General features: G+C 38.2%; 1 protein-coding gene across 2 annotated transcripts; it reads left to right on the plus strand.

Annotated features, from left to right (window-relative positions):
• The first annotated feature begins 4,223 nt into the window (after positions 1–4,223).
• Positions 4,224–26,874, plus strand: LOC140141029 (uncharacterized). Of its 2 annotated transcripts, none has more exons than XM_072162808.1 (13): positions 4,224–5,697; positions 6,709–7,296; positions 8,203–8,358; positions 10,768–10,927; positions 13,195–13,277; positions 14,174–14,240; positions 15,720–15,797; positions 18,290–18,604; positions 19,286–19,367; positions 21,394–21,461; positions 22,321–22,596; positions 24,488–24,879; positions 26,087–26,874. In XM_072162808.1, exons 1-13 carry the CDS (start codon positions 5,011–5,013, stop codon positions 26,096–26,098), a joined length of 2,964 nt encoding a protein of 987 aa, XP_072018909.1. In that variant the 5' UTR covers positions 4,224–5,010; the 3' UTR covers positions 26,099–26,874. The 2 variants fall into 2 exon arrangements, with proteins under 2 accessions (XP_072018909.1, XP_072018908.1); XM_072162807.1 differs by having other exon boundaries at positions 19,286–19,363; positions 21,384–21,461.

Here is a 26,874-nt window from a genome sequence, read left to right on the forward strand (position 1 = left end):
ACTGCTGGGTGATGCATGGGAGTGGTATTAATTTTTTACAGAATGGATTGGCCTATATACATTTTCTTTTACTAATACTAGTCACTTGCTTGGGTTTATTTTACTTGGGGATCTCTGGATCTTCTAAGGTACTGCGAGGGCTCTGATCAAGAGCTACTTTTGACCGCACACCGCTATCATCATGATCATTTAATATACATGTACGGTATCTTCGAGGAAGACTTCAGGAAGTGTATTAACTTTGATACTGTATTTAAACTTAAATAAAAGATCCCACGCCATACCATCATCAGACTCAGTACGTACAGTACCTGCAATGATGCATGCATGCAATGAAAATGTATAAACTTTAACCATGGATGACAATTACATGTGCATTGCCAAGCATGGATTTTAGACCAGACCATGCAAGCATGAGAGTTTTTGAGTCGGATTTTAGATGGACCTGTCGACAAAATCACCAAGATATCAACAGAAATCAGTTCGTTAGGTACTTACTTACTCGTCTTGATAGTTTTCTTACAGGAAAAGGTGTTCAAAATGACCAAATAGACGTTGAAAATTGGTTCAATCGAACACAACGTACCTACTCTCGAGCTCTCGAGCTCTCGTGTTTACGTTCTTGCTGCAGATCAGCTGTTTGAGGGTCAATCAATTAGTACTCTCAGGTCAAATCAAATTGGTCATGTGACCAAACTCTGCGGTCGGCGACAAAACATGTGATGTCACCAAATTTGTGCTCTATGACGTAAATCACGTTATCCGTATACGTCACAGGGGGGGTTAGATTTTTTTGTTAAATGCATTTTTTGGCCCCGATCTATGCTATTTCGTATATTTATCAGCGTTTCCAATCCTTTTGAAACCCAAGTAAGGCATTCCATGGGCTACAATGTCAAAAGTGTGCCTATATCATAGATTTCTGGGCCATTTTTGACCATTACCAGGTTTGTGCATATGAAAGTAATTAATGTGTTCCGTCAGAGCTTTAGTCGTGGGCAATGCCACCTGCGGTGGTTCCGGGAACTGTGGCGTCTAGTGGGACATGGCCCTAGTGGGACATGGCCCAAGTGGGACATGGCCCTAGTGAGACATGGCCTAAGTGGGACATGGCCCTAGTGGGACATGGACCTAGTGGGACATGGACCTAGTGGGACATGGCCTAAGTGGGACATGGCCCTAGTGGGACATGGACCTAGTGGGACATGGCCTAAGTGGGACATGGCCTAAGTGGGACATGGCCCTAGTGGGAATGACCTAAGTGGGACATGGCTAAGTGGGACATGGACTAAGTGGGACATGGCCCAAGTGGGACATGGACTAAGTGAGATTGGACTAACTGGGTCTGGACAAAGTGGGATTTGGACCAAATGGGATTGGACTAAGGGGATTGGACCAAATGGGATTGGACCAAGTGGGAATAGCCCTGATTTTCTATTTTTTTTAAAGCAAATTTCATGGGGGAAGGGGGTAGGGCTGGTGAATGACTAACTCTTTGGCTTTGTCCAATATGATTTCCTAATGATAGCATCAAAGAAACTTATCTTAAACGCATGATATTGGCTGAAAAATTAAACAAATGTACTAATTTTCAATTTCTACTTAAAGCCAGAGGGGGGGGGCTTTGCCACATGAATATTATAGGCCTACTTATAAAACGCAGATATTTTTCCATAAAAATTCCTTGACCAGAATCTAATTTCTAGAATGCTCAAAACTTGCGGGGGTAGAACATGGATTTTGTTCATTTTTATCTCATTTCCTGTTGTATATACCAATACGCGTGAGATTTAAACATTCTAATAATAGGCCTATTCACCAAAGGCAGTGATGCTCACAACTCTATTGTAATATATAACTCTTGGTTTTCTCCAGGATCACTTTGTAATGGTTTATTCCCAAAATTTCAGTTGATAGCGATTTTGTGTTATGCATGATTTCGTGTATTACGCTGCTCCATAGACAATGTATTGTAATTTTGTTCTGGTATACCAGAGCGAAATTCAAATTTCACGATATCTTTGCTAAACGAATATAGGGCCCGTCACATTATGTCACCAAAGTCAGTAGGCCTAAGGCGGACTCCACACTGACTTCAATTCAACATCGATCCATGCATGCTTTAATTGCGAATCTCAAGTCTTAGGCCTAAAATGTAACATTTACAATTTTACAATTTGAGTTTGGGCCCTTTTTTGTTTTTTGATAAAAGTGTAAAAATGATGGACCAAATGGTTTCAATTGGACCTTCATTTTCCAAATTTCAAAACTTCTCAGGGAGAACATCCCCTCAAGACACCCCCTGCGTATATAAACAACTGCCCGTGCCCGTTTTCGCTTCTGCATTTAATACCCAGCACTTGATGTTTAAACCAAATACAATAACAGTAAAAAAGTGGCTTCAATTGGCCTGTCATTTCGCAAATTTGATATTTTCGGCTTTTTCAAACTAAAAATTTTACACAATAATAGTGCAAAAATAGTCCACCGAATTGCTTCAATTAGGTCTTCATTTTGCAAAATTTTCTCACCTCTCAGGGGGTACATCCCCCTCAGACACCCCCTGCATGCGCAACTTCATGGGTATACATAATTATAAACCAATAATTCATATATATACAATTTGTTAAAGTCAAAACTTGTCCACAAATGGCTTCAATTGGGCCGTCTTTTCGCAAAATTTAGGCTTTTTCAAAATTAACTTTTACACAATAATAGTGACAAAATGGTCCACCAAATGGCTTCAATTGGTATTTATTTTCCAAAAGTTTCTTTCTCAAACTTTTTACCCCGAATTTTTTTACACAATAGGCCTAATAGTGCAAAAATAGTCCACCGAATGGCTTCAATTAGGTCTTCATTTTGCAAATTTTTCTCACTTCTGAGGGCGCACATCCCCTCAGACACCCCTGCATGCGCAACTTCATGGGTACATAATTATAAAGCAATAATTCATACAATAAAATTCCAAACTTGTCCACAAATGGCTTCAATTAGACCGTCTTTTCACAAATTTTAGGTTTTTTCAAACTCAAATTTTACACAATAATGACATTGACAAAATGGTCCACCAAATGGCTTCAATTTGGTCTTCATTTTGTAAAAGTTTCTCACTTCTGAGGGGGGCACATCCCCCCTCAGACACCCCCCTGCCTCGCGCAAGCGCTCCGGGATGGCCGCTTCGCAGCCATATGATATTTTACAAAGATCTATTTTGCGCCCCCGGTCTACCAATTCCTGGATACGCGCCTGGACAAGGTCGCCTACTACGTGCCGCGCCTACGACCAATGGGTCAACGGGCTTGTTGTCAAGTGCGTTGATCAGCCAATCAGTGTGATTGTTTATTACGCTCGACTAAGATAGGAAGAAGGAAGAAGAAAAAAAAAAGCCAAAAATTTACCCACACAGTTTCTCTTTTTTCAGGACAAATATGCATAAAAAATTGCAACAAGTGTCAACAAGTAATGTAATAATTATTCTCTTCGAATAGACCTGCCCTTTTTAAGCACTTCCATAATGACTCCAATACCACCTTAAATTTCATCATAACCTGAGAGTAGGCCTACTAACCTGCAAGATGGTGAAAATTGAGGCATGCAGCATGATTAAATTCCTGCATTTTAAGGGTTAGGCCTACAATGCTCAGAAAATCTATGATGAAATGAAAGCTATCTACGGTGATGATTGCCCATCATATGGCACTGTTGCTTTTTGAAAAAGGAATTTCCAAACTGGCCACATGTCCCTCACAGATGAGCCAAAAAGTGGACGCCCATCACTTACGGATGATGCGGCCACAGTGAAGAAACTCAAGAAAGTGGAAGATCTTATCATGAAAAGGTTATGCGTTTACTGCCCATCTAGCGCCACCTGTAAAGAAAGTAAACATACTTATGAGACCATATTTGGACCATAATGTACATAAGGACCAGTGATTACACTGCCAAAATTTCATCGATATAGCTCCTTCACTTCTGGGCGATTTCAAAAACTTTTGGATACCCCTCCCCTCGTATTATAGGTATGGGCCCTTAGTACTACTACATGTATACATGCATGATGCTATATTTATTAACAAGTGTTTTTGGTTTTTTTATGCTTGCTTCAGATGCAGATAATTTCCGAGGCTGATACAGAGGACTATGCAGACATCTTTATCGGATAAGTCTTTGTCAGACCCTGTACTCCACGCTGCTCTGTAAAGTGTGCTGAGGCTTGTGGATCAACGTCTAGGCGTTGTGTCTGTGTGTAGCGCACTAAAAATCACTGCACTTTTTTTTGTTTTTCTTTTTCTGAATGAAGCCAGTGTGATGTGAATGACCTCTTCAGTTCTAATATTTGTGGGAAATACTTTGCAATGAGTGAATATTTGTGAACGGCTCTTAAAAAGAAGAGGTGCTCCTTATAAAAAAGAGGAATTTACAAAACAGCATGGAAACTTCAAATGTAGATACATCTGTGCCTTGTGGGTCCAGTAGATTTGCAACAATTGACCCAGAGGAGTTTCAGGGATTATTGCAACATGCACCAGCCAGTGAACACACACGCAAGAGCACGGTGAAATGTGCCAACATTTTTAGAGCTTATTTAGCTTCAAAAGGCTTGCCAACAAACTTTGAAGATTTTGAAGAGAAAAAGAAAGAATTAGCTGATATGTTGGCCAAGTTTTATGTAGAAGTTAGAAGAGAGGATGGCAAACCGTATAGAACAGGATCGCTAGTGAACATGAGGGCTTCGCTAAATCGACACCTCAGAAACACCCGCAGACAGATTAATATTATCAAAGATCCAGTCTTCGCTCAAGCAAACGTTGCATTTTGGGCCAATCAAGAAAAGTTGAAAAGAGAGGGGTATGGAGAACCAAAACACAAAGTGCAGATCGATAAAAGTGATGTAGCAAAGTTGTATGAATCTGGTGTTTTTGATGAAGATACTTGGAAGGACTGCAGAATAAAGTTTGGTTTGAGCTGACACTATTCTTCGGCAACCGTTGCAGAGATAAACAGAGGATGATGAAGAAGGATCACTTCTCTGTTGATACGGATGCCAATGGGAAGCATTATGTCTATCAAGCCAAGGATGTGGTGATTGGTAACAAGAATCCAGATGATGATAGCATTAAGTCAAGAGCAGATGGGAGAAGGTTGTACGAAACCCAAGCAAAATGGTGTCCGGTGGCATCATTTGAGAAATATATATCCAAGCTGAATCGTCGTTGCAATTCACTGTTCCAAACACCAATTGAAAGAAGTGAATTCAATTGGTACAAAGCAAGTAATAATCATGACAAGCCTTGGTATAACAATAGCCCAGTAGCTGAGAAAACCCTTGGTTCATTCATGACGAAGCTTTCATTAGCTGCAGATCTTTCTAGGCGATACACTAATCATAGTGTGAAAGTCACAAGTATCACGGTTCTCAATGAAATTGTGTTTGCAGCCAGGGATAACTTCAGTGCGTCTGGTCACCAAACAGTATCCAGTATCAACACCCACATTGGTCGACCCAATGATAGAGAGCAGCAGAAGTTACCTGGTGTTGTGTCATTGTCTAATAGTCAACCAGTATCAGAACCAAAGGAGAAAGAAGACATCACTGCTGACAAGCCATCAACATCTTGTGAGTCTCCATTAACCACAGCTCCTCCTGCTCAGTGTACAACTCAGGCAGCTGCACATACTTCCACATTGGACGAGGTAAATTAATGCAGAATATGATAGGTTCAACAAGCAATAATGGTAACAGTAACACCTAGGTTTCATTATCATTGAGGTATAGGACTTTTTATTTTTTCGGAGAAGAGCAGGTAGGGCAACTACTTGATTATATTTCTACATGTTCATACTACATGTACATACTCTGAAAATTTTAGAAAATTCGCACAAGTCCGTTTTTTTTAAATCACATTTTTGTTCCTAAAATGGGGGTTATAGCGCCCTCAACGGGCACTCTCTCCATAGGGCTACATGTCAAGACCAGTTATAGACAAATGGCCCTAAAATAATTTCCTCAAATTTTGCATATGATGTAGATTTAACATCTGGAATGTAATGCAAGTGATGTCGTTGCTGCTCTTCTAAATTCATTTTTAAAATGTCCGCCCCAGACCAAGGTGTTCACCACAGGGCCACAAGATACTAGAGGAAAAAATAGTTACAATCCTTTTAATCCTGGAAACTATAATCTTTTACTGTAAACTTTTGATGTCTTGCATGTTACACAACTTGCTTGGCCCTTAGGTGGAGAAATAAACTCTTATTCCATGTCCAGATATGTGACCCGCTCTGACAAAATCAGGAACACCTGAAGTCGCATTTTTGACATTTTCTGATTTAAATTGAAATGTGAGCACTAGACAATAAGCTTAAAAATGATAACAAAATTATATAAATAGCATCAATACTTTTCAAGATACAGTGTATACATGTAGATAATTTTGTAAATGATGCCATGATATTTTTGCCAAATTGTTAAATTATTCTTGAGTAATGGGCCAATTAGTTTCCTGCCTTGCACAGGATTGAATTGGGATTATCATAGATCAACTGTTAATTATTGGTTAAATAAATTTAAGAAGTTCATCAGGAAAAACATGTTAGAAACAATTTTCCCATCTTTTTCAGTCACAAACATTATCAAAAAATGGCTGCTATGTAAATTTTGTTTAATAGAAAAAAGTTTTTTCTTTTTTTTTTCTGATGGTTCAGGAAGTCCAGATGATCCAGGAACCATTGAAACAAATGGATTGCAAACACACACACAGGACCATGGTGAGCTGTGCCAAAATGTTCAAAGCTTACTTAGCTTCAGAAGACTTGCCAACAAACTTTGAAGAGTTTGACAAGAAGGAGTTGGCCGATTCATTGGCCAAGTTTTATGTGCATGTAGAGGCTGGACGAGAGGACGGTAAACCGTACAAAGCGAAATCGTTATTTTACATACGAGCTGGTCTGAATCAACTCCTGAAAAATACAGGGAAAGAAATTGATATTGTCACGGACCCAATCTTCTCCAGAGCAAACCTTGTAATTTCAGCCAATGAAGCAAAGCTGAATAACAGTGTGATCAAAGCAAGGAATACCAGCAGTGGTCATCAGAATGAATTTAAGCATCGGAAATTGGCTGGTGTTGTGTCATTGTCTAATAGTCAACCAGTATCAGAACCAAAGGAGAAAGAAGACATCACTGCTGACAAGCCATCAACATCTTGTGAGTCTCCATCAACCACAGCTTCTCCTGCTCAGTGTATTACTCAGGCAGCTGCACCTATTTCCATACTGGGGAATGTGGATGAGGTAAATTAATGCACATACTGTACACAAGGTTACAATTCTGGTTTACCCTGTGGACACTGTGTTTTAAGTACAATTCTGGTTTACCCTACACACTCTGTATTTTAGGGTTGGGTTAGGGCTAAGATTAGGGTTGTAATTGTGTGCAGGGTATACCAGAATTATTCCGTTAAACTAACAAGCAATACTGGTAACATTAAGATTTGATTAGAAACCCAAGTTGTGACTGAAACCTTCAGTAATAGTATTTACTAGCGAAAATTTTCGATGCCCCCCTTTTTTTAGATTCTTGAGTGTTCTGGAAAAAAAATTGGGTCAACATTTCAGTGAAATTGAGACACTTTGTGGAAATTTAAAAGATACCCTCTGGTCAATGTTTCTGATTAAAAAAAAAATCACAATTGAAAGTAGGGCTTTTAAGTAATGGGTAATTATGTACTGACTGTAGTTTATTGTACTCGGGTACCTGATTGAATTTTCGGCGGGAATGCGGGTACCCGAAAATACAAAAAAAAAACACACCATAAGTATATCAGTACTTTTTTTGATGAATTTTTTGTGTTTTCTCAAAATTGCTCAAGTGGATGTAAGGGGTTTTGCAACAAAGCTCTTCATATGTGTTTGACATGGTCCTTCTTAATGGGCTGTTGTTCACGTTGCATTTTATATTAAAAAAAAGAAACAGATCTCACTGTTTAGGTTTTAGCCTAGGGCAAGCTTTCTTAAATCCCAAATGTCTGCACTTTTGAAATATTTTCAGCCCGTTGTGGAATTTTTAACCCAAATGAATGATATTTCAGACTTTTTTCACCAGTTTGGGCTTTTTGCGTAGTACTAAGCGGTATCTGTAATAAAAAATATTTTAACTTTCAATATGTTTTCTTTATCTTCTTCAAATCAATGGTTCAGGAAGTTGAGATGATCCAAAAGAAGGCTGAGATAAGGCAGACCTCTACAGTAAAGAATGCCAGCAAGATGCTGCTTCTACTAGCCAGTATGACCAAGCAATCACAGAGGAAACAGGAGAATGGTACTAGCCAAGTCACATACAAACAGAACCTTAAGGTGAGATTGCATATTATGCAGTATCATTTAAAGTCATAATGTACGATCTTTTTTCAGAATTTACCTTTATTTTTTTCAAAACCGATTTTTTGGCATATTTGTAATACTTACACATGTTCTAACTTAAATCTATGAGCAAACTGTCAAATTCGTCCCTATTTGTAGTAAAACGGATCGATTTTCTGTTGGTCCGACATAAAGTCATAATTTTTTAGATTATGACTTTATGTCGGCCACGATCGCAAACCGTAGTCTCCTACGCGGCCAGTTTGGTTACGCTCCCGCCACATGTGGAGGGAGCGTAACCAAACTGGCACAGAGGAGACTAACTCTGAGGCCGCACTCGCTGTCCTATAATCCAAATAGTGCGAGATGTTTCGAGTGATAGAGGTGAAGTTTATGATGTTGTTTCTTTGCAAATTCCCAATGTTTTTCAAGGTCCAAATGTATTGGGAACTTTCATAATGATTGCATATTATCATTTTAGAAGAAAAAAAGAAAAATCTAAAAATTTAAAAAGATCGTACATTAAGGCTTTAATCCTTGTAATGTGTTACAGGCGCAACATAAATAATGATTTGAAGCGCATGATTGATCCTAATAACTACAGAATGGTTTACATACTGATTGTTATTTGTAAATTCATACAACTAGTCCAATAAATTCCACTTACATGCAGATGTTTTGTAAACTACCAGTTTACTTTTTCGATGCTATTGTTGCAATGACGATCTGTGTACAGCTGATGTTTTCTGCTGCTTGGCAACGGAGTTGCCAGTTGATTTTCCTATGGAAATCAGATCATCAAATATGTGACTTAAGTTGTATTGCCCCTCGTCTCTGTTCATGGTGTTGCCCTGCTTCCTAATGGTGATTGCCTCCTTGATCCACCTCTTGTACCTGTTACTCTCTTTGCCAACAATCCTAGCCTCTTTCCAGTCAATGACATGATTATTCTCTACCACATGATCTGTAATGGCAGATTTATGGACGACTGATTGGGAAGCCTTTCTGGTGGCTCTAGTTTTTATGTTATCACCAATTTTCTCTGCCTCCGTTTTGTGTTCATCCAATCGCTTTCCGAACTTCCTACCCGTCTCCCCGATATAAGACAAATCACAATTTCTGCATGGGATTGAATAGATGACGTCAGTTGAGTTATGCGGCTCCTGTTTGTCCTTGGGATGGACCAAAAGGTTACGCAAAGTACAATGTGGTTTCATGGCTGTGGCGATATTATAAGATTTAAACACCCTGGAGAAATCAACTGGCAACTCCGTTGCCAAGCAGCGGAAAACATCAGCTGTACACAGATCGTCATTGCAACAATAGCATCGAAAAAGTAAACTGGTAGTTTACGAAACGTCTGCATGTAAGTGGAATTTTTTTGGACTAGTTGTATGAATTTACAAATAACAATCTACTACATGTATGAACAGTCCTGATGAATATCTTCAAGAATTTATGGTTTACATACTGCATTAGGTTCTTAGAACCAGCATGATTGCAAACCACAGGCCTTGCCGTTTGAGGCCAGCGATCGCTCTCGCTCGCTCAATTTCTATAATTTGGTTCACCTCAAGTTTGAAAGTGACGTCAATGCTTCTTCACGGTTGCGATGCAAGCGTGCCAACAAAAAGCTCATGTACGCGAGCGTGTACACTTAGGGCGTTTAACTTTACGTGCATGATTTGATGCTGCGGCACGGGAAATACACACATACGTCACTACCAAACTTGAGATGAACCAAATTTTCTACTCACCATAGACACTACGCTCCCTGGGGATCACCCAAAATTGAATCCAATTTTCATTCAAGTTTCAGCAATTTCAATTTATCGTAATAAATTAGCCTTATAATCCCTGAAAACGAAAGAGATGGTGTCAACAGTGCGTAAGTGTTTCATACTGGTATGAATGATATTTCAGACCTAGAGAGTGATTCAACCACTCGCCTATCATCATGCTAGCGAGGGATTGGCCACTCGCCTTTAAAATCTAGAAGGCAAGGCCTGACAACCAAGGTGCTTATGATGTTGGTCATGAACCGTACATTGGGGTATCCCCTATGGAAGTCACTACCCTAATCTGAAACACATACAGAGGTGCCAATTTCAACTGGAGTTGGAAATTTAGGTAACCCCAATTGAAATTCACACTCCCTGTGTGGAAAATTAAGGCCAGTCTTTTGACAGTATTGGATGGGCACTTAATAATATCACACTTTGCTTGTTGTAAAGTCACTGGGTGGGCGCTAATAGGGGCATGGGCAGTAAATGGAACAAATACGGTGCCAGAGAAATAGGCAGTTTCACAAGGTCGAGGTGAAACAAATTATTTATGATTATATGTAATTATGAGAACAAAATACTAGTGACAGTAATGAGAGATTAATATCACTGATTTCAGTTGCAGAGTATAATATTAAAGGGCAAGTGGCACCTCAAGACATTTTTGTGCAAATATTGTACAAGACATTTTCACAGTGCAGAGAGGTACAGAAGGCATCTGAGAAACCATGTCAAAAAATACCAGCAGAGATATTCACACAGGACAGCAACACATGAAGGTAAATACCCAGCCCATTTCAGTTTATTTTTTATTTTTTAGAATAACATGTGTCTGATGCAGCTTCCAGTCCAGTCTAGTCCTGTTCTAAGGATTTTCAGAAATAAAAGAAAACTCTATGCAAGGCAGTCGGACTAATAAATTGAGCCATGCCCAATATGGGCTCAAATTACGCTATGATATATGCCAATATGGACTGTTTATGTACACATCACAATAATTCTGTGGGGTGTAAAAACACGCGTAAAAGGCTGATTTATCTGTACGCTGGTGATGCAGCACGGTACCAAAAAGCTCAATTTTGAAAGTTTGAGATGGTAACTTTTAAGGCAGGCAGGTAGCTTTTCGGAGTTACCAGCCCAGCTGGAGGTAACTTTCTATTACAGGTTGCTGGAAGGTGCAGGGCACAATGTTGTCTGATTGGGATGGGACTGGAATGGGCTATTCCAGTTGAAATTCACACTCCCCCTGTGGAAGATTTTGGAAATATCTTCCACAGGGGAGTATGTTTTTCAAATGTAGTTGGTCAAGGTTAATCATTTTGAAATCCATACTCCCCCTGTATTATGGCTTTACCTTAATCTTCCACAACCAGAGTGAGTATTTCAAATGGAAGCTCCCCAATTGTCAATTCTATTTGAAACCATTACTCCCTCTCTGGAAGACTTAAGTTAAATCTTCCACAGTGGTAGTGTGGATTTTAAATGGAATAGCCCAATTTTCAGGTCGGGACTGGGTTCCTGACGGGTTGGGTAATCCAGAATGCAGTCAAATCATTTTAGCCCTATTTTCCAGCTGTAGTGTGTCTCGTCCTAAGTTGAGAGTAACGTCACGCTGGATTTTGTATATTGGAAGATTCAAAATTGTGCACACTAACCTAATTCGCGGAACGTATACACAAGCATAGAAGGGCGATTTGTCCGTATGCTGGAGCCACAACTGCATGTACTGATTCAAATCTACCACTGCAAAATCCAACATGGTGTTATCCCGACTTGAGACAAGACACACTATTTTTACGCAGTTTTTATCAGACCAATAGAGGGTGTACCAAATGTAAATACGTGTAAACCACAGAGGTCTATTATAAACTAGAGGCGATCTACTGTACATGTTCACATAACCTCAAACTTATTTACATAATTTTGGATACCAGCAAGCTTCAAATAAGCAGGCACCCAGGAGCCATTTACCCAATAATATAGTCATAACACCAAAATCATATGAACCAGGTTCTTCATTTTTTTATTAAATAGAGCCTGGTAGTTAAAGCAGGTTTTGTATTTAATGTGTATATTGAAATTTAAATAATTCTTTGCTCTTTAAAAATGGCTCCTGGTTCACTAGATAATCTCAGGACCAGGAGCTGTGTGGCTCCTGCTTATTTTGAGGCTTGGATACCAGGATCGTATTCTGATTTGTTAAATTCTAATTTGCACATTTTTGGATACCTCCATATTTGGGTTTACCTAATTAATTATTAATGACCCGTACATTGTTTATGTTGTGACGTCATTAGAGCTTGTCACTTGTCCTTTGTGAACGACAAACATTTGCATTTTTCCTATAATGTTATATTGTGAAATACCATACATGAATAGTGGAAGTGTTAATTTTTATATTAGGAAAATATTTCTGCTGATGACTCCATGTTGACAATGGCAAAATGTGCTGTATTAATTCTGGAAAGGGTCTGGTGATTTGTGCGTGATCATTATTTTTCAGATGATTTCATTATCGTAACTAGAGTTTGCATATTAAAAAGTGAACTCCGATGTACATGGTGCGAAAATTCTTGCCGTACCTATTTTGATTCATTTATGTTTCAGCTGGGATGGTTACATTTGCGGCCACACATCGGTATACATATGACCAGTTCTACCTGTATATAGAATTCTGTGATATAAACCCATCTATATCTAGATGAGTTGACTTCTGACGTTAATGCCTGGCAGTATGCACGCATCATCACAATTTCCATTGTTTTTTGTCTGGCAGTATGCACGCGCATCATATTTTTTTCAGGGCTTGTGTTTTTAAAACTCTCACCACATCACAATAAAACTATTGAACAATGTAGTGGTTGTATGGGGTTCACTCAAGCATATCCATATACCGCTCCCTTGCCTTTGTTGATAAACATTGATGTCAACTCATCTATACAGAGTGAACTTTACTGTGTCCAAACCTGCCCAAAACCACCACTATCATCATGATAATTTCATCTTATAAATTGATTTTTTTTTCTCTCTTAACCTATTCCTTCAGTGAAGACAGACAGGCAAAGTGCTTACAGAAGAATAGGCTACTTGATTCCAAACTCACATGGTCCAGGGTATATCTTAGTGAAGGTATGATATGTGAACACAATCTGCTCCATGGGGCCCAAACGAGGCATTTTTGAAAATTGATTTACTGGAAATATTACCTTAAATACAAACATTAGGCTATCATATACTGGAAACACCACTTGGTTCTAGAGTTATAAAGTTTTGTGATGTCTATTTTTTATGTATTTTATTGTTTTGTACTACATATTTTTGACTTTATCTCAGTTTCAAATTCACTGCACCGTTAATATGCCATTTTGGTTTGTTGCGGAGGGCAAATAGTGTACCTCGTATATTGGATAAAGCCTGAAATGGAACGATAATTTAAGCTTGAGTGCTACAAAAGTTTGCGCAGTTTTTGGCACAACACGTTACACACACAACGCAAACAACTGCACACTTTGAATTGGAAGTTTGCTGGGCGCATGGCGAAATAATCCAGAGCTGTACACTTTATGCCCACCATGAGGGACATACATTTTTGTACCAACATGATGGAGTCTCTACTCTTTGGTTTGCATTGGCATATGCACGGAATCCCAATCAGCCTACATCTTACAAAATACATCAGCAGAGTGCAACGCTATCGTAAGTGCAGTAGAATGCAATAGCTGCCATTTGCAATATTTCAATAAATGTACTTAATTTTGATCAATAACACTAGAGAAAAACACCCAACTACATGTAAAGGTGATATCTTGGGTTAGCTTAGTGGCCATCAGGGAAAGTATACAGAACATCAACACTTTGCAATGAGCATGATGAGGGGATTGTGCTGTAAACAATAGGTGTTTTACAAAAGGCAGCTATTACATTTTACTGCACTTATGATAGTGTTGCACTCTGCCGACAACATGTACTTCTCTCTTCACTCTGTCTGTATTTTTACCCGAGTGCCATCTGCTTTTTCTCAACAGATACGTGTTGCAGATCCAGTTATAAACAAATCAATGGAGGAGGGAGTGACAAGTCAAGTGCAAAATAGTAAGTATTATAAAAAAAAAATTGATGATTCACACACACTTTTAATCAATGCAATACAGTATCGTCAAGCCCATACATATATTATATTGGGAGGGTGCGGGCTTCCAAATAGGGGACCTTCTTTTCGAATTAAAAAGTGCGCTTATGCTGATTTTTGGTAAAAAGTGCGCATAAACCCCCTAAATACTGCCCCTTTTTTGGACTTTTTTTAGAAAACTTGATCACCAAAACATGGACCTGAAAAAGTTTGGAAAAGACATGCTAGAGTAGCTTAGCTGAGTGCTGAAATATTAACAGTTTATCATTCTCGATTTCTTACCCGTCAGGCGGGCGGGCACTTTTGAAAAATTACCTGCCAGACATCAAAGTTACCCGCTCCTGGCATCCCTGCTTTAGTATGTTAAAAGTACCTGATAACATAAAATCCTGATAACACAAACTGAAACCTGTCTGGCCCCATTGATTTTGTGTTAAATAGGTTCCAGTATATACATGTAACCAAGGTCTTAGCCAGGCATGCGTCCACCCGGCTTTAAGACGGTCTAATCTAATTTTAGACGGGTGGATTTAATGGATTTTACAGATGTGATAGCTCTATTAAAACAGATGATTTTAAGGTTATATGAACTTGAGACTAATTCAGAGTGACATGTAAAGGCCAAATCAGGACATATTTGACCCTAGTACCCTTCCATGGGTATAGACAAGTTGTTTTATATTTGAGGGTCAAATTTTGGTATCTGCTTGGACGGGTGGTTTCTGATTTCTGGCTAAGACTCTGCATGTAACGCCCACACACATTCCTGTCATTTGATTGGTGGATACTGCATCATTTGATATGAAATATTTATACCATTTCCCCAATATTTCTGGGCAGGGAAAATAGTTCCCATAAAAAGTTATATTGACTGGTGATGATGTTATATAGCTTCCCTGCATTGCATCGGTATCTTGCATCAACATTGTCATACTCATAGGTTTAGTATGCAATGATTCAATCCAAGTGTCAACAACTCAGATGTGATACATGGTATATTTTGACTACCAAAAACAGAACTTACTTTTTGAAATCAATTAAAAGGAATTGCACTAAACTGACAAATATATTGGAAATATCATTGTGCCAAATTTCTTCCAGTTAAATTTGTGAGAAATTGAAAAAGTTTGTTTGTAATTTTTCAACACAAGTCATCAGTTTGTATCAAAAGACTGAAATAAAATGCTTTTTGCCAAGTGATTACACTTGTAGTGCTGATTTCATGGATGCCAGGGCAAATACATTGCTTGCTCATATTTAAAGCCGTGTCATAGGTGTGTACAGATAATGCTAACTCGACATGTTGAGTTTTTGACATCATTGAAAGCCCTACGCCAAATCATTGCTCTAAAATAATTTGTTTTTCAGATGATAGTACTCACAATTCCCTGATGACATACAGTAACTAAATTCGTTGTAATTTGCATTTTGTTATTTTTCAGGTACCTCCGAAGTAGGCGAAGCTGAAATAGGAAACAAACCACCGCTGAAGAGTAAGCAGCAAATTAAATCATCAAAAAGTAAGCATCAATTAAAATTTGTTTTAGTATTACTATTTCTTAACAGGTACATGTAGTCCTACAGCTGATAATGTATTTTAGAGCATTTCCGGCATGGTAATTTTCTCCAGCTTTCTAGTATTAGGCAAAAAAAAAAAAAAAGGTGTTTGTTTGCCCAGACACGACCGACTCCAAAAAATCAAAAAACATCATACACTTTTTTTTTTTTTTTTTTTTTACAATGATATAAAAATAAAGAAAATGATGTTTTTCCCCATGAAAATGCCAAATGACACTTGAAAGTTAATATTCCTGGCAATCACAGCTTTCATTTTCCCCATTTAGCCCTCCCCAACCATGCCAACAATATTTTACCATCAATCAACATCAATATAGAGAACCAAGCATGACATGTACTAGTATGGTCTGGGATTTTGTACTCCAGCCCGATTTTGTTACCAAAGTTAAACTTTATATGGTAAGGTTGAAATCCGGGGTTGAAATACATTCATACGCTCCTCAAAGCAGCCAATCAGAAAAGCGGTTAGAGAAGTATGCGGAGTACATTGATTGTGTATAATGCGCAATCCGCATACTATGCGCAGTGCTTTCGTACGCTATCGCATAGATTTTCCGGGCGGATGGGTGCATATATATTTGTTCCTTTTTTCCTATTTGACACAAGTACAAAATGTAAAGTTGAATGTCATATATTTTCTCTCACCCCACTTGCTGCAACACATACATGTACAGATCTTAAAAAAAAAAAAAAAAAAAAAAAGGAAATCGACCTACCGACCCACTCCTTTCTACCCCATGTCTGGGCAAACAAACACTTTTTTTTTTGGCCTAAATATTGTGATATTCCAGTTGAAATCAATACACCTAATTTAAGACTTGACCTTAATCATCCACACAGGGAGTGTGAATTTCAATGGGATTACCTGAAGGGGTGAATTCATTTTAAATCTACACCCCCTGTGTGGGAGATTAAGGTCAAGTCTTCCATAAGGGATGTATGGATTTCCACTGGAATAGTCCATGACTGCATATAGTATATTCAGTATATGATATATGCAGTATATAATGTACCTCTAGGAGTACAGCCAAAATGGTTCGCTGAGCTCAGCCAAGCTTTGCTGCCTTCACTGATGGTTTGCCTTTGTTAGAGCCTTCGATACTAACAAGTGAACAGTATTTTAGTTTGTATCGGAGCCTTCAGCAAAGCAGCAGGATTATAAACACGGGTCATTGACACAACCATAATCATTTGTTTTGACTGTGTGTAATTTTGGTTCATTTTTATGGACCGATTTTCAAGATATGACTATGTGAAAAAGTTTCTTTTTGAGCTCAGTTTATACAGGGCGTCCCAGAAAAAATTACAGAGTGAATAAGTAAGTCGAGAAATAGACATCAGAATCAAAAAATATATAATGTAGCACATAGCCTATTTTATTGTGCATCACATACAAAAATTTCATTTGATTTGGTTGACTGGTTGCGAAGAAATTAACGATTAAATAATGCGCGCATCAATGCAATTCATTCCAAGTTTGATTAGCAGGCGCCTTTTTCATAATCGCTCACCGTTTCCTAAAGTTTGTGTATCTCATTCAATTTAGTCCACATTATCTATTTTATAATCCAACGGGGTTATGTGTTATTCATTCTTTTACTGAAGATGAATAACAGTTTGTCCGAGAAAACTTTGATTTCTGCAATCGGACGCTTTCCAACTTCAATTATTTAGGTTGTGCAAATATGTTATATTTTAACTTTCCAAAGAACATTTGAGAGAATAACAATGATCAAGTGCTTACAGCTTTACGTGTGATTTTGATACCATGCAACATTAATGTTGAAGTTTTAAATGATTTAAACTTTAATTTGCATTACTATATCTTGGAAATATTCCAAAAACATTAATGTGTGTGAGAAATTTTGGTAGCTGGAATTCTTTATGCAATAATTCTTTATGCAACATTTATATCAACATTAACGAAAAAAGATATTTTACAAGTACCGAGCATCATCTCACATGCAAGCTTTCATTTTCAAAATCGTGAAGGTTTTCAAATTTGAACAAAATCTAATTAAATGTTTTGCAAAAAACAGATTGTTTAAAAAGGATGAAAAGGATTTCACCGAACAAAATATGAAGCCCGTTAACAGTTAGACGCTAGTGCGCATTGTGTTGAATGACTCAAACTTGGAATGAAGTGAATTGACGCATGCGTTATGTAATCGCTCATTTCTCTGCAATCAGTCAACTGATTCCAGTAAAATTAACGTATGAGATGGAGAATAAGATGGGCTACATGTTGATTTTTCGATTTTTGTATTCTGATGTCTATTTCTCGACTTACGTCCAAATTTATTCGCCCGGTAATTTTTTCGGGGACACCCTGTATTGTACACAACTTTGTCAATTAATTTTCTCTTTGTCAATTAATTTTCTCTTTGTCACACTTAACTTCATTTTGTTTTCCCCCTTTGCTCCCCAACTGCAGAACTCATCTGTGCACTCTGCAAAAAAGTAACTGGCCAAAAACCTAGACGTCACTTCATGACTATGCATGCCATCTACGACCAAGCAGAGATAGAAAGCCTTTACGAGGAAAGCTGCGAGTTGAGCAGTCAACTGGTGAGAAGAACAAGAAGTGACTATGTAAGAACCTCGAATTCGTACCAGAAGCAGACCTGCCCATATTGCGGCAAACTTGCCAAGCGCATGGTAGCGCACATCAAAGGATCGCACAAAGATTGTGATGCAAATATTTTGAAGGAGTTCGATATGAGATGGCGAAGGAGTACAAACAAAGATAGTAAGTGAAATACATGGAGCTATTTTCAAAACTCTAGCGAGATCGATAAATTCAGGTATCATGTGAAAGTATCCATGATTTTTGGTCACAAATGTGATTTTTGGTCACAAATCTGATTGTGATGATTCACTATGGCAGCAAAATTACAGGGCTTTGAATCCTTCAAGATCTAGCTGGAAAAAGGCGCTATATAAATCGGAAATTTATTTATTATATATAATGTGATTTTTGGTCAAAATGTGATTTTTGGTCAAAAATGTGATTTTTGGTCAAAATGGTCAATTACACGATATATTTACTTTAATCACCAATCAGAATGGAGCTTTGCAAATAATTCACCCCAATTTTTTTGTGTGGTGAAATTATTCTAACAATGTTTTTGATTGGACCAATTGATAATGAAAACTTCTTTTTGGCCAATCGGCAGGTAGTTCTCATGGGGTTAACTACAAATATGGGTTAAAAAGTGATTTCATGTTCAGTAAAAATAAGTGCAGCAAGTCAAATTTTCTCATGGACAACTCATGAACTACTCTTCAACTCCATACAAAGAGTGTGCAATGAGGTGTGGACTGAGGCAGAACTGTTTGAATGGCCCTTGTTTATTGTCTTCCGCCAGTCTTCTGGTAAAATAATTTTTATTTGGTTTTCCTAATCCTTAATTTTGAACTTCTTTGACAGAAACTCAAACAGTGCCAAGTACCACAGCGGTAGCAACTCAGAAACGTCAACTGGACACAAGTAACAATGGACCTCATAGTAAGTGAATGAATTAATAGTATGGGCTACAGGGTGGATCAAACATACCTGTACCTAACTTTACTAATTGTTTTATGACATCTTGAAACACCCTGAGTAAGGATTCAACCTGCTCTCTTGATTTAGTCCTTTGCTTCCCAAACGTTTTTGAAGTAGTAAACAAGATGAAAGAATAACAAAAACTATAGAACACATTGTATCATTAGTTAGTCGTGGATTATTTTTGTACAATAGGTTAGTGGCATTGAATGTTAGTTTGTAAAAATTGTCTCTCATGTCTGGTGAGGTATTGTCCTTTATCTCCTGAACCACTTGACTGTGATCGTCTTCATCAAATCACAGCCACCAGATGACCTTTGTATTTCCATGATGCCAGGGATCAAACTGGGGAAATCGAGTTGTATGGCTTTGAGATTTGGCAGTTCAGCTTTCACTTGAACCATGATCAACTGCAGCTGCCTTTCTATAAAGACTACTAAGGCATGCACGGTAGTAAATAGTGTCTATTACAGGTCAGGTCCCCTTTTGACAGTTTACCCTGGAGTTGTACGTCACCAATTTTCCATGCGGTCTCATTCACTATCTGATTAAGGCCTAGATAGAGCTTCTCTTTAATTCCTGCTTGTCTCCAGACTCCCTACAAAAGAAGCACTTTGTATCAGAAGATTCAATGTTTTAAGTTGATGTTTCTCGAGACTCACAAGCCCTTTCAGAGCTCATCTACCTTGTTTTCACTGGGTTGTTTTACTCTTACTCTCCAACACCCCAGGTGGGGTAAGACGAAGAGAAAAAAATGTTGTACGCTGAGGTGAACTGCTTAAATGCCACAAAAGTGGTCTTTGATGCTCTGGAATGCATTTTGTCTCTAAATAATCCAAAATTCACCCCAGTAGTGACTTTAGGTGGTATATTTCAGTCCATGTGAGAAAAAGATGGTAAATATTCCTCAAGATGGTGATGGGAGATTTTGATGGTCAGATGGATGATGTTCAGAAATGTATTCACCTCGCACATGCGCACTGGTGTGTTACAGTACTCCTCACGGCCTTTCTCTTTGCCCAATCCCCCGTCTGTTGGTTGACAGCGATTCTGCAATTTTTATGCCATACAGCATTTTAGTTTTCATTAGTTCTGCTACTGTACGTACCCCTCGCACCACCACCGCAACTAGAGGTATATCATCTACTGTATCAAAGCTGGGCAAATCACCATACTCACTGAGGTCCAAGATATTTTTCAGCAGTTCTGTGTAACAAGGTTCTATTTTTTTTTTTTTTGCCACACGATTTTACAGATGATGCGAGATCCGTAATTCATTCATCACTGACTGACAAATTCCAATCATGTTTATCCATGCATCAAACTCTTGTTGCCATCAATAGAGGACCTGGAAATAATAATAAAGCATTATAAAGTATGCTATCAATGGATTCAAACATAAGATTGATTCATGATTGATACAATATTGCCAATTACAGGTACCTTGGAATTCATATTTAGAACCCCTTGTAACCCATTCATATAACCTCCTATCAAATAAACTGTGCCAGAAATGACTTTCCTACCTCCAAATTAGTACAAATTGATATGTCACACAAGTTTTTAGCTCAAATGGTCCAAAAGTTTTAAATAGTGCATATTTTAAAGATGGTAGCCAGCAGCCATCTTGGATTTGATCATCAAAATGGCAATAGATTCCCAAAATTAATACCTTACCCTAAATTAAGCAAATTTCAACTGTTTACATGTGTTTTTAGGCAAAATGCTCCAAAAGTTAGAGAAAACCATATTTTGGTTACTGATTAGCATGAAGAAGACCATATTTTGGTTACTAATTAGCATGATTTTTTTATGCTAATTTGGGATTTCTAAGCATAGAGTCAGAGTAAGTTTTCATGAATCATTTCCTCTTGCCCCAAGAACACCCATGCCAAGCGGGGCCATAGCACTATAAAATGCAGTGTTATCCCCTTAGTAAGTCTACTAACATTGTTTTGTTTTTTTTCTTACTTTTTTGTAGGTTTATATAGTGCCAAAAGAGCAAGAACAGAAGTGGAAACAACTCATCGACAAGAAAAACCAAGTGGTAATACCTATGGTGAGTGAATAATTAATGAAAGACTTTTGTAAAAGTGGTTCAAATGGCAAGAACCATATTTATCTAGTTTTACTTATTTAATTTAAAAACTGCAGTGTACTTTTTAAAATCACATTGATCTGATAGGAAATGAGTCAAGGAGGCCAATAATTTATCTTTCCATAGGTTTTGTAGTTTATAACTTAAGGCCAAATAAGAACTATTACTTTGCCAAAACGGAAACTTTAGCATGATTGTAGTGCATATGAATACAACTGAAATCTATTTAGGGACAGACTGGCACGTTCAACTGAGCCTAAACTGATGGCCAACAAGCGGCCATCGTGCCGTGTCATCGGCGCTGTAGATCGTTTAGAAATATGTCACATGTTGCCTTGCGTGATGCAGAGAAGGTCTCATTGAAGCCAATTAAGGGTAGACGAGGTATTGTTGGTCGAAGCAACCTAAAAATCGATTTTTATTATCTAGATCAATATATTATTGAAAATTAACACCTTATTGTTTTGCAAAAGTTCATTCTACAAATCGTATAATTTGCAAACTTGCTTAATTTATTGTTGTTAATGAGTTATGTAGGTTTTACAAAAGTGTTGTTGTTTCAGCCCTCTTTACAACGTAACTCAAGAACCGCAGCACCTATAAAAGTATATCTGTTATTTTAATTATTCTACACACTCGCTATGAATTGAGCAATACAGTTTTTGCCAAAGCTAACTACCATTCGTAAGATGCTGTGGCCTACCATATCACAACAGTTTAAAATAATTAATAACCTTAATGCACCATTTTGTATAACATAATTTTTATATGTATTCCTAATTATTATTCCTCCTCTTCTTCTGCTTATTCTTTTTTCCAGCTGCCCAATCAGTCTCAAACATCGTGCAGCCCTTTGTGAAATTTCCCAACCAGTCCGAAGGTAAAAGCTCAACTAGTACTGGAAATGATTCACAATGTTCAGTGTGTAACAAGTACCATACTGATGTGATTGATAACTACAAGTGTCAAATTGCTCATCTACAGGACGCTATCAAAGATGAGGAGACGAAACGAGCAGGTGCCATCAAAGATGTGGAAAGGAAACGAGCAGCTCATCAACAACATGCCATCAAAGATAAGGAGAAGAAGCAAGCAGGTGAGAGAGATGGAAAGAAAGAACAATTAGGCTTAAAAACATTGTTTGATTGGTGTGACATAAAAAATTAGTGTAGGTATAGGTAGGGAATTTTTTTTTAACTTTTAAAGCTGTGAATTGTGTAAATTGCAATTTGAAAAAGGCTTTGGAACTTTTTTCTTCTTTTTCTTTTTTTAATTAAAATATCGGGTCGGGCCTTCTTTTAGGGTAAGTCTGGTTACGCCAATCAAACAATTTTTTCAGGCCTTATAGGTTAATTACAAAGCTGTCAAATTCGGCAGTACGGATATTCCCACTGATGAGTTTGGAAAGAAAATGGTCCAAAATCATTTGAAAAACTACTCGATATCTCTCACCTGTGGTTTACCTGTATGATGAACATAGCGATCCTAATTTTAGCTACAAATCATGGCAACTTCTCACGCTCAAAGAGCATCGATCATTTTAATCTTCAAGGGAATAATTTTGTCTGAAAGTAGTGAGGGAGGGGGTTGCCGTGCCGAGTTTCAAAACGAAAGTTGTTATTGAAATACATGCGCCGGGCCGAAGTAAACAAATAATTCATTCACCTGAGGACAACATGACCATCTCTTCTTTTACATAAAATCCTAAAATGATATCATACACACATTTTGGGCACCAATTTGTACACAATTTGCTTATATTTTAACTTTTATATGAAACTATAGCGGCATTGCATTGCACAGCATCATCGTAAGGTTATCTTTTAGCATCTTTGGTGCTCTGACAAAAAAATTGGCCAGACAGTGTCTGACCAGAAATAGCAGTTTTAAACTTTTATTTGCGTAAATTATTAAACACCCATTTTTTTCCTTTAAAGTGGGGTGGGGGGAGAATCAACTTGCAACATGAACGTTAGGCCTACATTTTTTGAAGATTTGGCAAAACAATTTTGTTTACAATCATAACATGATAATCAGGGATGGATTTAAGCGGTGGCCTTGCGCCAGTTGATTTTGCCTCGGGTCAGTAAACTTCCATCAGTGCTGACCCTGTGGGCCACTAGATTGATCCTGATATAACTCATATGAGACAAGATATTCTCTCGGTTGGGGCCACGTCACATCCATTCATGCATTGGCGTGAAAACAACTTATCGCATATTTTTATTTGCAGAGAGTCGAACCTGGCACAATAGTGTGATAGCTTGTGATACACTCCAGAGTTCAGTGAATGCGAATGTTGTTTTCACTCCAGTGCTATTGTCAGCCAGTTTATGCCCGGATGTCCGACCGACAGAATAATCAGTGATGGACACAATTGTCTACTCCACTTTTCTGCTCCACTTTTGAAAAGTGGACTTTTGTTCAAAATGACCTTTTTTTTAGCAAAAGGGCTAAAAGACTTTTTTTTTCGCTTGCTACGCTCGCAAATGGGACTTGTTGGGTCAAAAAAGGGGATTTTTTTTAATTTGGCGATCTGCGCCCCGGTTGCGGGCCTGGGAAAATGCTTCTTATTTGCACTTTTTGCAGTAGAACATATTAAAATAGCTAGGCCAGTAAATTTATTGCAGGGTCAGTAGATTTGCCCTTTCACTGGCCCAGTAGAAAAGTGAAACCTAAGTTTGTCCCTGAAAAAAATATGCATGCATATCAATGCAATGTCATGACCGACAGTGCCAGATGGAGAAAACATCAATGTAGCACTGACCACTCGTGCGCTGGAGATCATAATTAAAATGAACGCCAAGATCAGGTAAGCTTACCTTGTACATGTACAAGGTAGGCTTAAGATTTCACCTAAAGACCACTGCTTCTGTGTGGCTGTCCAGCTGCCTGTCACTCTTGACTGTAAATTGATCATGAAAGCCTAAGCTTTAAATTTTATGTTTGTTTGTTTTTATGTTTGTTTGTTGCATGCATGACTATAGACCTTGCCTTGATGATGAACTACGATAATTTGCAGTGGCGAGTGGAGCAGAAGGTAGAGAAACACACAGAGGATCATCCAGAATGTCATTGTGGTTGTTGGGAGTGGACTGCTGCCTGTACTAATGTGGGGTATGGTGTCATGTATATGGCAGGAAGAATGCTGGGTGCTCACAGGGCCTCATATATGGCTTTCAACCAGTGCGTTGACCTTCCTCATGATATCGTTCATGTGTGTAAAAGGAAAAAGTGTGTGAACCCAGATCACTTGTCCCATGAAGAGCGTGATGTCAACATGGGAAGACAGACATGCAATCTAGTAGGTCATTGCACCGGCAAACACATATCTAAGGATGGCAAAAACAAGACTTGCATTTTTATTAAATGTAAAAAGGTGAGTTTTTCTTCACTTTGTGGCTACATATTCAATGGTGTGGAAATATTTTTGGAGTTTGCTTCACACAATTCATTGCAACTTGGAGTTCAGTTTGACTCTAGCTGTGATGAAAACTTCAAAATCATACCCACATAATGTGCAATTGTGACCTGCTACCATGAAATCAGCGTAAAGTCGCAAGGTGTTAGTCACTCAAAACGCCCTGGCTACTGCGTTGGTGTTCACTCACCTGTAAAAGCCACTAAGTATGTCTGTATGTCCTTTGTGAATTGGGGTACAATGGGCCATTCACGAAGGATAATACTACTGGCTTGTACCGGTGGCGGTAAACAAAGAACATCAACTTAGTCAGACCAAATATCTCGAAACTACCAACTCATCAAAATGAGCATAAAGTTGTGGCGACTTTATGCTGATTTCGTACGTGGTAGCAGGTCACAATTATTTTAAACTTGAAAATTGGGGGTGGTTTCACATGAGTTATTCAACTAGGATTTAGCTGTCCCTTGACGTAGACATTTTCTTTATGTACTCTGTTATGGCAATCATCTCTCCGCCTGTGCAGGAAGGCAGTAAATTTTCATCGTCAACCGTGTAATTTAATGGGATTATTTTGAAATTTTAAAACGCTTGAAATATCACAAACAAATAGGCATGTGTAAATAAATGATATAAATACAAGCTAAAACCGTTGGGGTTCGATAATGAACCCCACAAAACTAACCGACTATATTGGAAAATGCCGTTCTCCTCCCCCATTCGCAAAAAGTATTTTAAAAAGTCAAGTCCCAAAATATCACAATTTGTAAGCATAGCGAGCCGAGCAGCAAAATTAGGTTTTTTACACTGTTTTAGTCAAAAAAGGTCAACATTTTTGGGGAAAAGTCCACTTTTCACAAAATCCCCCTTTGGAAAAAAGTCCACTTTATCAAAATCATCACCCCCCCCAATAATCCTGCGTATGGGCCTGCCTGCTAAAAATGATGCACCAAGTCTCTTTTGTGGCCTCTCATTTGAAAACTATAGATCTTTAGAACTTTGGAACTTTAGACCCAGCCCCCCTCCCCGGGTGAAGGACGTACATACTTGTACAACTTGGATATAACAGGATATCATTTGTCAGGACACTCCACCATGATTGAGTGTTATTCGTGGAGTAGTGCTGCATATTAATTTTCTATGTCCTGTTTTTTCTCTCCTCCAGATCAAACAATGAAAACCCAAAGTGTCTCTAATTCAACACAACATCTCAAAGGGCAACCAAACATATTTATTGGGCATCCACCCTGGTCTGGGGCGGACATTTTACAAATGAATTTAGAAGAGCAGCAACGACACCACTTGCATTACATTCCAGATGTTAAATCTACATCATATGCAAAGTTTGATGAAAAATGAACGAGTCAGTTTTATTTTAGGGTCATTTGTCTATAACTGGTCTTTACATGTATCCTTATGGAGAGAGTGCCCGTTGAGGGTGCTATAACCCCCATTTTAGGAACAAAAAATGTGATTTAAAAAAAACTGACCTGTGCGAATTTTCTAAAATTTTCAGAGTATGTAGTATGAACATGTAGAAATATAATCAAGTAGTTGCCCTACCTGCTCTTCTCTGAAAAAATAAAAAGTCCTATACCTCAATGATAATGAAACCTAGGTGCCGGCCTCATGAGGAGGTTTAAGAATCCAACTAGTACAGGCAGTCTCAGCTGGGAATCGTTCTGCACCATCTTTGATATTCTTGATGCAGAGGAACAAGGTATACCAGATGACTTTCTCTTTGGTGAAAAGACTATATCACTATGGACCACAATGGCCTCATCCCAATGGCATAGTTCAATAACCTCAATTAAACAATCATAGTGCAAAATTTGACCTCAAGTTTCAGAATATGCCCAAATTTTCGATGAATATGCAAATGTAGTGGGGTGAAAGAACTGTGCCTTGATAGATGAGCATGTTGTGGATCCTAGTGCATAAATGAAAGGACAC

This window comes from Amphiura filiformis, chromosome 19, assembly GCF_039555335.1.
Source record: "Amphiura filiformis chromosome 19, Afil_fr2py, whole genome shotgun sequence".
Lineage (NCBI taxonomy): Eukaryota > Metazoa > Echinodermata > Ophiuroidea > Amphilepidida > Amphiuridae > Amphiura > Amphiura filiformis.